Here is an 18,604-nt window from a genome sequence, read left to right as displayed (position 1 = left end):
TGTAAAGCCACTTAGTTGACACTAGAATAAGTCTGATTTATGCTGAGCTTACCAGCATAATGTTCGACTCAGGTGAACTATGTTACTGTTGTAAAATGCAGTTTAACATCCTTCTGCTTTTCCTCATTATGAAGCAACACGTTGATCAGGAATCAGGTTAGATATATTCTTACTTCCTTTAATAGTGAGTCTAAACAGGTCATATGTGAGCAGGCTTAGCGTTGTCAGTTCATCATCTCTCAAGAGATAAGGTATAATATACTTTTGTGTGGATGACATCATCTTCTGTTAAGTCTCTCTTGGCGATGCGAGCAGTGCTCCCCGCAGACAAATGTGTTTTTGAATTTGAGACCGAGTGCGTCCATTCACGTCAACACTATTGTGAGAACATTACAGCTTTCTGCTATATACATTCCCACCAATCCCTGCAGCTAATTTAGGATTAAATTACCATCCGTCAGTCTGACTTCTGATCATTCGGCACATGAAGAAGAGCTGACCCTCTATTGGTGCTCTGACCTGCCTTGGGCCAATTCGATGGAATGTGTCACCAGCTTTGTAAAAAAACTGGTGGTATGAAAACTGTCACTGCTGGAATGCACTCAGGCCCTGCTTTACACCCCAAGAACACCAGGACAGACTCATAATACTGTTGTCATACATGTGTGGGTTTGTGCCTGTACCATCTGTGTTTCTGTGTCACAGGATGAGTAGAGCTAAATAAAACAGATCAGTAAACTACAGAGAACAAGAACAATGCAGGAAATTAGACGTGAAAATTAATCTGTTGTTTCTATGGCGACGCTCCTACAAACACTAGACAACTTGAGAGACGAACAAAACAAAGAAGTCTTCGGTGAAAACAGACAGGACCCGACAAATAATAGCTGTTGTAGTAAGGAGCCTTGCAGCAACATTAACAAAGCTCTACAAGGTTGGAGACATTGTCTCTAACATTATAAAGGCGGCCCTGTTGAACAGGGAGACATTCAGCCTAAAAAGCCCTCAGACAAAAGATACAGATGTGACCCTGCAGCGAACACACCACTGTACGGAGTCCTGATTCATCACCCGTGATGAATACTTCCCTGTCAAGGCTTCTAAATAAGCTATGGCACCTATAGCTCATAGACACAAGAAGGCGGTGAACGACGTGCGAAACGTGAGACGGTGTGCATTGTAGGCTAGTGTTAGGCCAAGCAGAGCGGTACTCTCTTTAACACTTCGCAAGACACAGGTGCTGCTTTCTGAAATATGATGCCGGGTGCTGGGTGCCTGCTATGTTGCAGCATTCAGCATCAGATGCATGAAGAAAGAGAGAGAGAGTGATGGAAAAAGATGGGCAACAGTAAGAGAAAGGGATCGATGTCTGGTGTAAAGCCACAGCATAGCACATGCATAGTTAGCATATTAGCTTTGAAAAGCTATGAGATAAGACTAAAGAAAACTACTGTTAGCTAAACTTATGGACAGTGGCAAATGAACTACTCCTTCAACTTGAAATCAAATTATACTTTTATTTCAATTACCAGAGATACTGAAAAGCCTGTAACCGTAAGGATTAATTCAGTCAATAACCAGACACAAAACTACTCGATATACGTGCTCTGAAGGCTGGTGTTATCTTATTTCCTGTCTGGTTTAATGTTATAAGAACAATACCCGCAGGCACTGGAAGTTTGTTGGAAAATAACACCAGCAATTGACAGCAATGTAAGGCCTTTTAATATGATATAACAACTAAAGTGGATACATGAGCTAGCTTATGAAATAATCGCTCTCTTTTGTGAGATTAGATGTATTAAAGCGCAAGAAGACCATCGTGGGAATGTCTTGAAAAAACGATTGTCTTGCTGTCAAAAAGGAAATCCTATTGTTGGTGGTTAAGACTGTATTGATATTGTACCATTACGGCAGTATCCATAAGATGCATATGAAAAGTCTAATCTCAGAAACAAATGTCTGCTTATCTTGTCTAGTGGGAAAACATGATTGATGACCTTCTGACCCCTGAAGCTGAAGCCAGATCCCAGTTCTGCAATAATTCGGGGGTCTGAAGCAGAGAAGTGAACCTGTGTCACTGGCCAAACCTGTACCGATGAGGTCGAAGTCTGTCTCTGTAACCTCAGGGAAAGCTGCTTTTCATTAACTTTACTCCTACACTGCAACTCCTGAATTGATTGACCCTCAGCACAATCACAGTACGATCCTGACGTGTACTGTGGGGTGTGCACTCTGTGAGATAAAATGAAACTCTTATAACTTAACGTTTTTATATTCCTGAAGCAAACCCTTTGTTCAGCATCTCAGGTTATCAAGTGCAGAAAAAGAAGTTTTAAAAAGTCTGCTGAAGAACAAGCAGCAGCAGTCGGCTGAGTGATTTGCTTCCTTACCTTGTTGTAGTAATGGAGCTGGATGGAGTGCCACTGGCCGTCACTGACCCCGCCAGGGATGTAGGGAGACACCGCTGTCTTCGTCTCACCTAGGACGGAAAGAGTAGAGAGGGGTGGAAGGGTGGACATTAGGAGCATGGCAAAAGAGGACAGGCAAGGAGTAGAGTAAGGGATGAAAGGGGGAGTTGAATAAAAAAAATGAATAGAGAAAATAGTGAACAGCAAAAGTGAAATGTGAATAAAATGTAATTTAAATGGGGTAATGTTCACAGAAATGTACAGTATGTGTCACTCAAAATATTCTACACCCACACCCACACACAACACACAACACACACTCCATGATCATAAATCAGGTAGCTGTCTGCGGTATCAATAGCTCTCAGTGAGATGACTGCAGAGCACAATGGCAACAGATTTTCAGGGGCTTTACTCTGTTTATCAAGGGCAGGAGCAGCTTGGGCAAGAATCCACTGCTCTGGAAATCAGTAATCACATACAGCTACACAGGCAGCTCATATGTGAGTCCTTGTATGAGAGTTAAACAATGTATGGTTTCTGGCAGTGCATGTGATGTGGCAAAACAGAACAGAAACAGGACAAAGTATGTGTTCATAAATGATACATGCATTTGCTATACTGAGCAAACATAGAAATATCGGGAAAAAAAAATAAATCAAAGCCTTTCCTCCCACTCCCCTCATTAACCTTGAGCCACAATCCTAAGTATTTAATTTGATGATTCATGCATTCATCATTTAGTCATATTTCAAATTTGAACCAGGGCACAGGGACTTGGCTGGGCTCCCAAAGAGACTTCACCCAACATAATCGTACTGAACTGGATTCCTCCCTGTAAGGTACCATGGGAAAGTAGGCCTACTCTGAAAACAACAGTCACCAGTCCAACTAAGATGTGTTTGATCTGCAATCCAACAGTTGCCAGCTTTAACAATGACTGTGGGTGTGTGTTAGATTGCACCTGAACTCTATACAGTATGTGTGTGTCTGTACGTGTATATATCTGTGCATGCATGCTTTTGAAAAAAGTCTGGATTGTTCTATGCTGGAGGTGTATTTTTTCTGGTCACTTAAGAGTCTGTGCCCCCGTTAATCAGTCAGACAAGCTCCCTGTCTGAGGAAGCAGCCGCTTCCAAAACAGTAAAACACTCCCACCCTTCTTACCTACACACGGAGAGACACACACTCACACACACAAAAACACACACTCATGTTAAAAGAAGGCGCGTGTTGATAAGAATTATTTAGCCAGCTCTTTGGGAGAGTAACTTCAGATAAGCTGCACCTGTGCTACTCTATTTACAATGTAGCTGATATTAATAATGATTACTTTAAACAGGCACCGCCACAAGTACACTCACAAGTACACTGGCACACACACACACACACACACACACTAAGAAGCCTTACCTCCAGAGAAAGTGAGCTGAATTTGTTCGTTGATGATCTCCAGGGCAATGAAGTCATGTTTTTCATTGAACCTGCCGTTGTAGAGAAGTAGAGCGTTCCGCTCTCTGGTGGCAAACCTGCACAAACAAAAAACAATATTTTTTCGATGAGGTTTCATAATGGTGGAACAGTATGGATAACAAAGGTACCATCAACCAAAAATGAATATACTGTTTGTGGTGTCTGATTATATTTGATGGCATACAAGTCCGAGTAGCTAATGTGTGTTACAGGCTGAGAAAAAAAACACATGCACAATTGCTTTGCTGGCACTTTGCTGTATGAAGGATTCATATATCTGACTTAAAAGACCCAACCTATCTGACTTTAAATAACATTTAGATTTGTGTCACAAAAAAGTTTAAGTAGATTCCAACTGTTTTTCTCTGCTATAGTTCATATTTCCTGTCACATTTTTAAGCACCTATCCAACTCAAACAGAGCGGGACTGAAAGGATAAAGGTCTTATGACGAATGGACTGAGGAGTACTTAAGGGAAAAGTCACTTGGAAAGGAAAGGAAGGATGTGTAAAACCGGTAAGGAAACAGTTCCCTTGGGTCCATCCACATTACAGAGAGGTAGAAAAGCCTCTTAAATGAGCCAGTAGCTTCACACATGTCTGTTCTACGTGGGTATAAAGTTCACGTGTGTAGCTGTTTGTGTGTGTTAGGAGAGTAAGGTGAGGGCAGAGGAGTCAGCCGGCAGATGCCAGTGAGGCCAGCAGGGCAGGAAGTCAGGATGGCTGTAGTCAAACATTGATAAGGAAAACTCATCTCACAGCGTTTCCTGTTTTCACCGTGCTGCAAACCTTTCTCACCGACATGCTGTTGATGAACTTGCATTATCAAACCCACCTAGCCTACCTATTACTGGTACCGAAACATGCGATAAAGGGTTTTAGCTATGTAAATATTTACTGTGTGAGAGCACAACTCATAAAGCTGCACATTCAGGTGGAGTGTGTGTCTTTGTGCTTATATGTGTATATGCATGTGCATATTCAGACAATGGAAAAGTGCGCAGGTCTTGGCACGCCCCGGTTGACACACTTTAACTCACTGAACTAAAATCACTCCCTAAATTACCCATTTACTATGCACACTGATACAAGTATCGCAGACATGTACTGCTAGTGTTTGTGTTGTAAAACAGTGCGTGATGCAGTATTTAGGCAGGAGGAAGGAAGGAATGTACTCACATGAAGGAGACGGTGAAGTGGAATCGTTGCCGCAGGCCTCTGAAGGTGATGAAGGACTGTCCGGGGAAGCTGCGGGTGGTCATCTCACAGTAGGGCTTCTCGTACTCCCCTGGTGGACACTGGCACATGAAACCACCCGCCAGCCGGTTGACGCACTTGCCGCCGTTTTTGCACACGCCAGGTACACAGCGGCCTGATGATGCATTCAGCTCACAGTGCTCGCCTGCAAGAAACAATAAAAAGGTTAAGTTTAACACGAGTCCTAAACCTGACTAGAAGAAGTGACTCGAATGATAAATGACCTGTCATGTCATTTCATCAACGTATTATCATAACGTCCACTGTTGGCTGAAAAACAGGCTTCACATCAGCCGACTGGAATCCAGCTGTTTTAACAAGAGGTTTTAGATGATCAGTCGAGCATATTTATACTCTACGTCTGAGTCTGCAGGTAAGAGACATCGACAGCATTGTGTTGTTAAAGCATCAGTCCAAGAAAACAGGGTAAAGGCATCGAACCAAAGCCTTTGCCTGTTGGTAAATATATTAACTATTTTATTAACTATTTTTTCCCAAATAGTTAAAAGAAATTCACACCTAATGGAATAAGTCAGGAAACGCTCAGACACTAAAGGTCTAAATCCTCCAAGAGACCAAACTATCCAGGCTAAGCAGGACACTTTGGACTGTTCATTATGAGTTATTCTGTAGCTATTCCCAAGGTGGACTGTGTGTTGCCATAAGTTTGTCCTCACTGGCTAATTTTGAGTTAACATTTATTAAATGATATTATCTCTTTTAGTTTCGTTACAGCAGTGAGTCTTGCCATGGGAAATTCCTTCTAAATGACCATGTAGCTTTGTCCAAAACCAACAAGTTGGACCCAGTTTCCTGGCCTGGCTCATTTAAATTCCTCCATTAATACGCCAGCAGGCTTCTTTCTGACTGTAATATCATTTGTGATGGCTGCCTCTGTGTCCCATGTAGTGTTGTGTGTCAACCCGCTGTCCAGACAAGATCTCTCCACCCAGGACACACAGAGACCCCCAACACCACAACCTGGAACCAGCTAATGGCCCTTCTCTCTTCAGCATAATCCTTTTTTCCTAGGGGGAATTATAAGGATCCGTTTCCCTGTAATGTAGGAAATCCAAGGAGGCCAGAGTGGGCCCCTGCTGTCATCAGTGCCGTAATGACCCCTGATGGGCCCCTGACAATCTGGAGTTGAACTGTGACCTTCAAAGAGGGGACACTGAGATGCAGGTAGGGAAAGCATGATAGGTAAGTGGAGAAGATGGACATGGCGAGTAGGAGAAGAAGGCGAGAGAGGGCCAGTGAGAGACAAGGGCAGGTATAATCAGGTAATTACATCAGATAGGAAGCGAAGGGGAGGTAGAGGAGAGGAGAGGGAGAGGAGGGATGAAGGCTATCAGAGGTCCTAGGTCCTATTAGAGAGAGACAGAGGAGCAGAGACAGCCAGGCAGGTATCAGATATACAGGGGGACAGGTATGGGAGGAAGATCACTGAAATATTTTGGAGAGGGATTACAATGGGAACAATAAAAGCTTCCCAGTCTTCCCATAGCTGAACTAACATGTGATTACTGCACATAATTACCATAAGTCACAGCTCTGAGGCAGAGTTCATGACTTGTGTAAAAACATGATGTTGAGTTTTAATGTAAACATTCAATCACAGAACATGTGTGAAAGAAATTCTTCACTATGTTCACCAGATATCACTAACTTTGTCTTCTGTGAGAACAGGTCATGTGGTCAGATCACCACAACATTAAAGCTGGCACCTTAAAACTTCATTCTGCTATGATTTCAGTGTAAAGCAGGTGTTAAAGCTAGTGTGGTTATGGTTACTGGGTTAAGTGATAGTCAAGATGGATCTGGTTTGACTAGTACAGTATACATTCTGTGCCATCTCTATACAGCAATCAATCTGTTGCACTGTGTGTGTGTGTGTGCGTGTGTGTGCGCGCAGGTGGATATACCTGTGCACTTTATTACAAAGCATGTTTTCCCTTCCTGCACCAGGGTCGACCTCAACCTACAACAATAAGCGGTGAAAGTTTTTCCAACCTGTCCGTGCGGTTTGGCAGTTTTGTACAAGCCATTAAAGCCATTGTCAGACACAATATGAGCCCTTGCACATACTTACAATAGACCTCTGTAGTTTTCATTGGAGAAAAATATCAGACTATTATCAGATATGTACGATTTGTTTCAAGCACAATATAATGTAGTTATAAAAAAAACAGGTAAGGTTCATCTCATTTTCTAAGACTTAACTATACTTATTAGAGTTATCACAAGTCATTTTATTATTTTGACTTTCCCACGTCTGTCCCATGAGATACAATCCACAAAAACAGTAAAGAAAATCCCCCTCCCACCTGTGAAGTCCTCCAGGCACTCGCAGGTGTATCCTCCCTCTCGGCTCCGGCACCTGCCATTGTTCTTGCATGGTCCTGAGTAGCACAGGTCGATCTCGGTCTCGCAGTAGTCCCCTGTGAAACCCACTGGGCAGCGGCAGCGCAGTCCATTGATTGGGTGGATGGGCCGAAACAGAACGGTGTCAGAGGCGATGAAGGGAGGGGAACTGTCGAACTTCAGCACCGATACACACTTCATGTAGTTCTCACAGGGCTCACGCAGGCAGATGTTGTCATCAAATGGCAACACCTGGAGAGAAGGAAACATTTTAGTCACTTTAATAGATTTGTTTGGGAGATTCCTGTTGTTTTAATTTCAGTTTTGGAGAATTTCATTATTTTATGTTTGTGTGTCTTTATACAAATGTGTCTTACCTCCTGAGAGGATATTAGTCTGAGCAGAGTCCTGTTGAGGTAGATCTGCTCCTGCAGCTCCTCAGAGGGGAAGAACGTTCCTTTACCTGGGACACCTCCAGGCTGCAGCGCAGAAAAGGTTACGTTGAGGATGGAGCCTTGCACGTCTGTGTCATTTTGGATGTTGAACACAAATACTGCTTCCCGTTTGGTGGACAGAACAGTCGCCACACCCTCGAGGAAGAGGCTGAGCAGGGGAGAGAGGAAGCGCTCCTGGGACATGTTCTCCAGACGCACAGTGATGCTGTTGGTCAGCATGTCATCAGTGATGATGGTGACGCGGAGCGTGCAGATGGCCACGACGCGATGGATGCCATCTGGAAGAAAAAGCACAATCAGAAAACTGCACACGTTCATTTTGCTGTTTAGAAAAGGTTATCAAAGGAACAATTAAAAGAAAAGAGATTTAATATCCTAATGATCAAGAGCACACAGTTGGACAGACTGGACAAAAGTACCAGACCCTGTGCTCTCAAGAGGCAGGTCCAGTAAGGTGAGGCCTTCTGACTTACAGCGCAAGAGAGCAGAGGAAGGTCACGCTTAGAAAACAACATGCACAAATAAGGCAAGTGGTTTCTATGGTTTCAAAGAAGGCAAATAAGAAGCGAGAAAGCAGAGAACTATCTTTCAAAAACATTAAAAAACAAAATACATCTCTTCCTATAAAACAGCTCGTGGGACCTTGAATATACTAAAGCAATAATAATTGTTTTTAAATTTAAATACCCAGCACTGCTTACCATAACATTATTATTATGTTTAACAGCATCTAAGATTGGTGTTAACACGGCTTGAAACAGTGGATGTTTCCAGCCTGAACGGGGCTTAATACTGAATGTATGCTCTAAATATTTATTACAGCTTCAACCCATATTTGGTAGACCCAGTCCAATCTCTGCAGCGCTCTCTGCACTCTCTACACCACAGCTTAACAGCTTGACTCGCTGACCGTGTAACACTTTTGCAGCTAGATTGGATAATGCAGTGGCCAGTCGGTGTAGATATGGTCTGATTCAAGTCCCGGCTGGGAGTAATTGGATCAGTATGGGATTTCTGTCCCCTGGGAAGGCTGGCTCTGGTTCCATACCTACTTCTGGCACAACTGTCTCTTCTGGTGCCTATGGAGGGGAAACAGAAGGCTACAGGCTGCAGAGGGCACAGACTGGGTGAAATACAGCTGACGACAGGTGGCGGGGCCAGATGAAATTCGCAAGGGGAATAGTACGGTTGAAAAGCAGCAGGGAGACGGGTCAGATTGCACAGCTTTGATGCACCATACTGAGCACTTGAGTGTGGTATATCTGTATGTGGAGGTCTGGGGTGGAATGAGCCGCCGTGAGGTTTGACCACAGGTGCACTGTCACTCTCAGAGTGAGGTCATTTCTCAGGACCGTAAACTCTCTTACAAAACACAGATGTACCGCCAATCAGAGCAGGGTGTGGACAGGCTGGATCGTCAGGCCAGCCTCAAGCTGACTGCCCACCACAGTGGAGGTCAGATCCAAATACACCAGTATGAAAACTCCCAATGGGAAGCAACATGAGGGTCAGTTAGCTAAGAGAAGTCGAACTGCTGCTGGATCTGAGGTGTAGGGACGCAAATGAATTTGCCTGGATGGTACTGGTGTGACAAAAAAAACCAAACGCACAAATGCACACACACACATGGACGAGTCAATCTGCAGGACAGAGACATTGAGCAGCAGGTGTGGTGTATTGAGCTGCTCTAGCGTGGTGGAATGGAGGTGCTCATTCAGTCCACTGCTAACTGATGCCTGCTGTGTGTTTGTGTCTACGATGCACCACACCTGCCCCTCCTTCTGTGTCTGGGAATACATTGTTATCTCACCTGCCACTAGAGATTCATCAGCTGATAGTTTACACACATATAAATACACATATCCTGCATGGACTCGCAATGTGGAAACTTATACTCCATAATCCTCAACTGAAGCAACTGACTCAGTCATTATTTAGTGAATAAAATATTCAAACACACTCCACGCTTAGTCAAAACATCACATCAGTTGTGTAACGATGTAGGTCCTGACACAATCTGTTACCACTCAGCCTAACTAAACATGCTCACCCTTTCATTTTCATCCATACACTCTGATTTCATGCCCAAATACCGAAAGCAATGCTCAGGGTACGGTTTTTACATACTGGCTGACATGGGACTTCATCACCTAATCTACACACAAGCTGAGCTATTTCGTGACTAAGTAAACTACAGCAGATTAGCACTCTGATACAGGCAGCGCCCAAAGACTTATGAGCTTGTCTGATTGGCATGGACTTGCGGTGTTGCAGCTTTAGGAGCACAGGATTGGATCCAGAAATGACCAGCCATGACGGAAAAGTTCACATAGCCACGGGAAGACACAAAGCAGAAATAATGAGGCAGAAAAATACAAAAGGAAGTGCAATGTGCAATTGAGCTACATTGACAATGCAATCAAACAGAGCCACTTAAAACCTTGGTTTAAAGCAGTGTGACATGGCGTCTCTTAAACACGTACGATTTATGCACAATAACGACTTTCTGACCAAACAACAAATATTTTAGTTTTAACACACTTTTACAAAATTGTTGTTTTCCTTCCCAACTCATGCTATATATAGAGGCCACCAGCTGCTAGTATGAGCTCACACACATGTAGAGGATGGGCTGAACCATGGAAAGGGTGGGTCATGGATAGATGCCATGGAAAAAAAAAAGCCAGCAAACAGACACAGACACAGACACAGACACAGACACAGACACAGACACAGACACAGACACAGACACAGACACAGACACAGACACAGACACAGACACACTATGGATAGGCAATAGCGGACAGGGTAGGGGTTAACAGGGCTTATTACCACTGAGTATAAAAAACAAGAGGCCAAAGCATTAAAGCTGCAGGATAATCTGAGCACTTTCAAAGTATCATGGGTAAATCATTTATTAGCTAAACACACCACTCTGTCTCTATTAGCTGTGATGAAACTGCACTGGTGATTAGTTTATTGGGCAACGCCATTAACAGTAACTGATATGTTTATAGCACATTATGATTTTGGTTGTTGCTGATATGTTTGTGTCAAAATAAATAAAATCTGCATGACTGACCCTGTTTAGTAGGCATTATGGTTTGCATTTATTGCTACCCTGTAGGTAGATTCATTTTTGAGGAAAGAAAAGAAAATCTCTACATGGGCCACACATTGAGAAAGCTGCAGTGCTGATGGTGAGAGAAGCTGAGGTGTTAAAAGCTGTTAAAGAGCTGTGAAGCATGCTGCACCAGTGGATGACGGTGAATGGCCACACCCTGGAACACAAAAAGCTAATAAATTTGTCTATCAACTGTCTGTGTGTTTCCCTAACCATACAGTTGTCACACACGCACACACACACACACACACACACACACACACACACACACACACAGTCTCTGTCTTGTGGTTTGTGCATGTCGTAATCACCCCAACACTGTGTCCAGCTGTCAATGTGACAAGCACACACAGCTTTCTGTCTCTCTCTCTCACACACACACAACCATGTGATAACATTGTCACCAAATTATTACCATATAAACATAGCTGATGCCCTCTCCCCACAGAATGACAGGATTAAGATACAATCATCTACAATTCAGATGACAGTGATTTTTGTTTCTGCAATTAATTTGCATTTACAACTTCTACTATGGTGGCCACCTCCAACACCCTCCACAGGGTAGAATCAACAACTGTGTTTAGTCAGTAACTGAGAGGGGCGGTCAGTAAAACAACAGAAAACAAACACGACGTTGCACCTCCGACAGGTTTCAGAGAGGTGACGAGCTCACCAGAGAGACACACTTCACTCTTCCATCCGTCCATTATCTGTACCCAGCTGAGACTTTCTGCCTTCCTGAAACTCAACTCAGAGGTACATGGATGGTCACATCAAGGCTTTGTACTAACAGGCTGTTTTTGATTTTACTGACCCATCCTGGATTTGATTCTTTTCACTAGTTTTCACTCTGCTACACGTCCTTGCTTCATTAGTGTGGAGTCATGCTCAGCTGACATTTATCACAAATATATATATAGAAATCATAATTGAAAGCTTAAAATGTTACGACCTCACGGGAGGCCTGCCATGATAAAAGCAGGAAGCCTATATAACTGGGCATTGTAAAAATATTTTGTCACTCCACAACACTTTTTACAACACAGTTAAAGTTTTACAACAGAGCTGCCGACGTAAAACGCCTGTCAAGTACTTTTAAACCCCGAAGTGCAGCAAGAAGCTTTCTCCCTCTTTTCCTTTCAGTTTTCCCCTTTCTCCTCCTCTTTCTGCCTCTGCTATAGAAGTAAAGGTTTCAAATATTTAAACCAATACAAAACCTGTAACCTGAGAAGCTTCTGGCCAATCACATCGCAGAAACTAAACCATCAGCTCCTCCTCACTGGATACACCTGAACACCTCTGGCCTATCAGGAAGAGCAAACACTGAGCTTGACTCCAACAGTGATCAAACACACTTTGAGCCGCACATTCTGGCAACACTCCTCCTCCTCTTTTCTTCTCTCTATCCAGCAGCCTTTAAAACATCTCACTGATAGGAAACGCTGCCCAAAACAATAACTTCTCCCTCCCCCATAAGTTAGTCTGTTCTGTTCAGTGTCCAACAAGATGTCAAGTCTCATCTCCTTTGGTCTCTATTTTTCCTCTCATGGCAACCAGCGCCAACATCAGATCGCCTATCAGCAGCCAGCAGACATGCTGACAGACATCCTGTACGCTGAAAGCAGAGGGAAATCACCCCGCCAACATCACAGTGAAGTTAACTCAATCAAAGCACCATCAATCAAACAGACATAAAGAAATAAAAGATATACAGGAAAAAAGAGATTAGTGGGTGCAGGAAATGAGGGAGAATTCTTGTGGGGCTGGAGAGCCGACTACAATAGAAAACACGTATGAGTGAGAATATAAATATTATAATAATATCTGAGTGTGGGTAACCAAAATCAAATATCCACAAACACCACAAAGACAGGTACGGAACTTATCAAGCTTTACTCACAATCTCTCTCTACAAACATTTGAGGTGACCAGTGATATCTGCATCAACCGTTTCTAGAAGCTGGGACCCTACAACAGGACCCTGCTAATTATCATGTAAAAACAGAATAAATCTTCCTTTTAGAAAATAAAACCTTGAAAAGGGCTGGGGGATAAACTGGTTCTCTGACTGCAGGCGCTGCTGTCAAACCAGCTTACAGTGAGTGTTGTCATGCAAGTCGCATTTGCTTATTTTACAAATCAGATAATCAAATCAGTCATAAATTTTAGTTCCAATCAGGTGGTATTAATTCAGGAGAAGGGACTCCTAAACTGCCCTGCTATAAATATCACCAGAAAGCAGCAGTTAGGCACTGAGGGGAATAGGTATGTCTGAAAATGTTAATGTGGCTCAGTCATTAAAATTAGCCTCATCCTTCATCATCATCTGTTATATGTTTGCAGGTTTAACCAGTAGTGACTTTAAATGCAAACATGGGCTAGAAGAGTAGGTTATTAACCACAGGAATGCCAGACACAGTAGGTTACAGCCAAAGAGTGGAGAGACTGGGATTTATAGTTTCTCAGAAACTAATTTCTAAGCTCAGTATTTCATCTAAAAACATTTTTCACATCAAACGGGTGCTATCCTAGGAATCTGACAGTATGACCTCTAGAGGAATAACAAAGTCAAAACTACAATCACAGCCAAGAACACCTCACTATCCCCTTCATCGCAGCTTTATCAATGAATTGACAAAGCCACGATTCTCCCACGTCTGTCAGCGTGCACTCAGCGCTAGAGAGTATCTGCTCTGCAGTGTCTGTATCTGTATCTGCTCTCATCTGCTCATGCAAGTGTGAGTGTTTGCTCATATCTGGCAGCACTCAGTGACAGCCCCTCTCATCTCCTTCCACAAGCTGCTGGCCATATTTTTCTCGGGTATGCCCAGCTACACGTCGAACACTCGGACAGACATACGGAGATAGACCTGACGGACATAAACGCTGCTGGGCTTCCAAACAGGGGTGAAGTCTTGGTAAAGGAGGGGAAAGCTATGGAGCAAAGAGACAACAAGAGGCAGAACTAGAGGCAGACGCACTGAGGCTAAAGCAGCGTGTTTAAGAGAAACTGTGTATCTCATGTTAATGCAGGAGGCTGATGAACTGTGATAGTGGGGCAGAGTTAAAAATTGTGTGCATATGTGACCATACATCATCAAGGCTAGACACACACACACACAGTGTATTCCTGTAAACACACAGCTGTTTCTCTACAACACCCACAGCCCTTCAGGGAGGCAAAACAAGCCTAATTCCTCTCCCTTGTTTATCCCCTCTCCTCCTCCTCTTCCTCTTCTTCATCCTCCTCTCACTGTAGTGACCATACTAGCTGGATTTGCCTCTCTCTTTCTCATTCTCTCTTCGAGCCTTCATTGGAGAAAAAAGTGGCAGAGGGCACACAAAAGACTTTATTCACCCCAGGAGTGAGTGGTGGGAGAATGGAGGTGTGTTGGTGAGGTCTGGGTGTTGGATGGATGTGTGCTGGGGTTGTCAGATGGATAACTACAGCCTGAGAACAGGTGGGATTACATGCAGATAGACTGACTGAAGCAGGATCAGTGATTGAACCAAACAGTAGTTCAAACAAACAGGTGCAATGGCAGCACAGTGTCGCGCACCAGGCTGGAATCAGAAGTTTCAGGTTACTTTTGAAATCACAAATCATAAATGTAGAACATGTGTTTTTTTTTTCTTTGTAGAAAGAACATTTACCTAAACGTTATGTTGGACCACTGTTCCGAGATGAATGCAAATACTGTTCTAACAGTGCAAAAGTGAGGTATACCTTAAACTAAACCATAGTTCATGTTTAGACAGACAAACTACAACTCACTGCTGCAATGACACAATAGAGGATGTCAAAACGTAGGGTCATCAGCAAAGAACTTGAACCTGAACCAACTTTTCCCTCAGTGCAACATGATCCAACAGGGCGTTGCACTGACGACATACAAGCACACATAGGTGGGTTAGTTTGCAACATGAACACAGTATTTCCTGGCTAATGTCGCAATGAAACTTCCAACGTTTGTCACTCTGAGTTCTAAAATATTTCCTCATAATATTATACTATGGACAACTATGCTGTGGTTTGGCATCAGAAATGCCTTCGCACTCAGAACAGGTCTATTGCTCAAACCAGCCTTTGTGGATCATATTTCAATGCCTACCTGTGCATGGCTGTTTTTAGTCATAACACCCTCTTCTACTTTCTCTACCCCATTTATTTAACAAAATAAGCAGCATAACAGCAGAAGTACTGCATTTAGCAGCATTAGCACATTACACCATCAATATACCTGAGTGCATATGTCAGTAGAAAATAGGTTGTAATTCTAAAAACACAGGTCAGGTCACAATTAATCCCATGAAGAGCGAGCGAAGTGTAACCTGTTTGACATTTGGTGTACATAGCCATATTGATTCAGACTGAACCTTTCTTTGTCCAACACAATGCACAACTGCAAATCACATCCAAAATGTGTACATGTAGAGAAGGGGTAAGAAACCATCTCCAAGCTGTGTCAGTTTCAAACTCTTGGCCTGGCACATGAGGCAGATCAGAAGCTCCCGCCACTAAATCAACTTCTACTCCACCTTCATCTTTAAGCAGAATGGTCCTTCACAAACCCTCCACAAATGCCCTTAGTCACTGCACTTAAGCAGAGCACTCAGGGGCATCGAGTGCCAGGCCAAGAACCGACCCGACTAGAATATCTATGTCCCATTTAGGATCCCTGGGAGAGAGAGTTGAAAAGAATAGAGGCACTGTTCTTGCCTAGACAATACTAAACGAGCCCAGATAGGGAAGCCAGGCAATGCAAAATGAGCCCAAATGAACACCTGGCTTGTTGTGGTACCTGAGGGTTGACTGGGATTAGTGCACTTGTTGGCTCGGTGCTATTGCCAAAGAAGGTAATTAATCACAGAGAGACCTTGATCAATAAAGTGCAGATGTGGAGACTGAAAACAGACATGTTGGGATAAAGCACACCATGTTTGTTGTGACAAGGTTTCAGATAATCAAGAGCTGGTGTTATACATCACATTCTGGTGTTAACAAGTTCGAGAAGACAACCTCAGGACAGAGTGGAAACAAATGAGGGAATGAAAGGAACATTGTGGGAAACTGGATTAAGCTTGAGTAAATCAATGAGAAATAAATTCTTTGTCCACTAAGTTAGTCGAATGTCATGCGATGCTCACACAAACTCAATTAGAACATTTCAGAACGTAGCATCAGTCGTGTTGCATAAGATCAGAGCTCGAGAAAGCACAGGCACATCAGCACACATTATCAGGCACCATTAGCTCCCTAAATGTGGAGACAATCAGAGGCTCTATCAGATCTATTTCACTGCACCACTGCTTTCATAATTGATTTTAAGCAAATGTTAAATCCACTTATCGTTTCCACTTGAGCGTCTTTTAGCTGTGTCAGCCCGCTCTCTCCCCTTCTCCCCGTGTCTGTCTGTCACTGTCCTGAGCCAACTAATCGAGTTAAAGCCCTCCACTTCCTCTTATTAAAGGTTCAAAAGTCACAGCTTCCAGGTGTCATCTGTCTCCGTCACCAGATAGTATGATGGCATAAAAAAAAACCTTCAGGCACCCCACACAGTCTAAGGGTATATTAACGAGACAGAAAAATGATCCATCAGCAGCTTCATTACCTTGGCCTGACAACTCAGAGACAGTTTAATTGAAGAGTTCAATTCCAAAATGCAATTTAACCGTCACTTTTTTAATTAATCATTGGGTCCCTCTCAAAGCTGGTAGAAGTGCTATCTGTAAATTCATAACTAAAGGTTTGTTATTTTTTTTTATGAAGGTGTAGGCCATGTTTTGTATCTCCTGCTTCACACAAACTCAGTGTTTGCCTACAATTGTAAAAACGACCAATGTCACTAAAACAGAGATTAAATTGTGATAGGAAGGGTAGCAATAGCTATTTATATGTAGGATTTTTAGATTCATATATACACAAACACCTATATTAATACCTTTGTGGAATAACTGTTGCATACTGGGTAGTGAAGTCCTTTTAAATGTGTGCGTCTGTGGTCAGCTGATCCTTTTAAAGTTATTATTAAAAACATCCCATGAAGGTGAAGAGTCAAGCAAGTGATTCTGTTTCATAAGAAGGAATCATTCAAATATTTACAGGAGTGTGTGTGAACACACATACACACACACACACACACACAAACACACACAGACTATCTGAAGGCAGTGTAGCATATAAACATTTAGTCATGCATACAAATATATGTATACACACATAAAAATGTAGAAATACTAAAACAGCTAAATGTGTATTCCCAAACACACATTCCTACTCCCCTCCTGCTTTTCACTCTCTGCAGCATTGATCCTGTTCGATAAGCTAATAGCGGACAAATAGCTGGTTTGGTGGGGGTGGACCCTGATCAAAAGCGTACTCGCAGGTCGGCCTGCATCGCTCTCTTAAGAGCCACCCAGCCATGAATGGCCTAATAGGACCCAAGTATCCATTACAGCGACACTAGATCCAGTCTTTCTCTCCGTCTCTGTCGTTAACTGCTGCCTCCCTTCGCTCATCCTCGCTCTCGTTCGAGGATTTGTTTCTCGTTTCCTGACATTTTCTTTGAAAAAGTTCAATATCAAAAGTTCACTTGCTGAAGCAGTTCAAAAGAAAAAAAAAAACAAATAGGAAAAGTAAGGAACACACATCTGAATTATCAGGAAAACAATTAAATGAAGGGTGAATAAAATAAAAAAAAATTGAAATAGAACTGGAAACTGAATTTAAACTGGAATCTTTTTCTGGAAATTCTTCTTTCTGTGTCTTTCCAACTCTCTCTACTTTTCTTCCAACTCTTTCCCTCTGAGGAGGTGTTGGGTTACACTTTTTGTTGGTGCTGGTTACTGATAAATAGGGTGCCTAGTTACCAGCCAACACATGATTGGCTCTTTCCAACAAAGCAGGGTAAAGAAGGGGGGTAGGGGTGGATTGATGTAGTGGGGGGGTCGCCCTGGGAAACCATGAGACCTGCGCCAATTCAAATAGAGAGTCGGGAAAATCCTCAAGACATTTATGCATGTGTGTTCAAGTGTGTGGATGTGTGCGAGCATAGAGTTGCTTTGTCGCCATCACAAGGACAAAGCTCGGGAGACACTGACCCTTCCTAAGCCCCTGAATACCCCACACCGACACCAGCTGAACACCCACTGAAGACCCCGATCCTGACTGACCCCTGCTACTGACCCTGCTAACTAACTCAGCTCCTCACAGAGACGCAGGCTGCCTGAGCAAAGGGACACGTTAGACTCATATCTTCAAAGTGGCTCAAATTCCTACATAAAAACTGACATATATAAGTAAATGTATATGTAATATATATATATATATAGTAACGTAATTCTAAGACCCAATTTACTGATGTTACCATTCAGAAGAAAATCAGGCATCTACTCCCCTTTTTTGTTTAACCACCCCAAGCTATCTACGAGGTTAGCCAGTGGATGAAAAGAATACCTGCCATTCTTCACTTTGGGCCCTGTCAACCCACCGAAGCAGGAAAATATGAATCAAACGCC

General features: G+C 43.0%; 1 protein-coding gene across 8 annotated transcripts in view; it reads right to left on the bottom strand.

The window, feature by feature from the left end:
* celsr1a (cadherin EGF LAG seven-pass G-type receptor 1a) overlaps positions 1-18,604 on the bottom strand; it is a 71,262-nt gene that overhangs the window by 32,795 nt on the left and 19,863 nt on the right. For all 8 annotated transcript variants that reach the window (XM_026326676.1, XM_026326675.1, XM_026326678.1 and 5 more), the window contains exons 2-6: positions 7,882-8,237; positions 7,468-7,756; positions 5,063-5,285; positions 3,825-3,940; positions 2,394-2,482 (exon numbers count right to left, since the gene is read on the bottom strand). In XM_026326676.1, the coding sequence (XP_026182461.1) occupies positions 2,394-2,482; positions 3,825-3,940; positions 5,063-5,285; positions 7,468-7,756; positions 7,882-8,237 (1,073 nt within the window). The remainder of the gene's footprint in view (positions 1-2,393; positions 2,483-3,824; positions 3,941-5,062; positions 5,286-7,467; positions 7,757-7,881; positions 8,238-18,604) is intronic.

This window comes from Mastacembelus armatus, chromosome 23 (assembly GCF_900324485.2).
Source record: "Mastacembelus armatus chromosome 23, fMasArm1.2, whole genome shotgun sequence".
In the NCBI taxonomy this organism is placed as follows: domain Eukaryota; kingdom Metazoa; phylum Chordata; class Actinopteri; order Synbranchiformes; family Mastacembelidae; genus Mastacembelus; species Mastacembelus armatus.
This window is presented reverse-complemented; position numbering and strand designations above follow the sequence as displayed.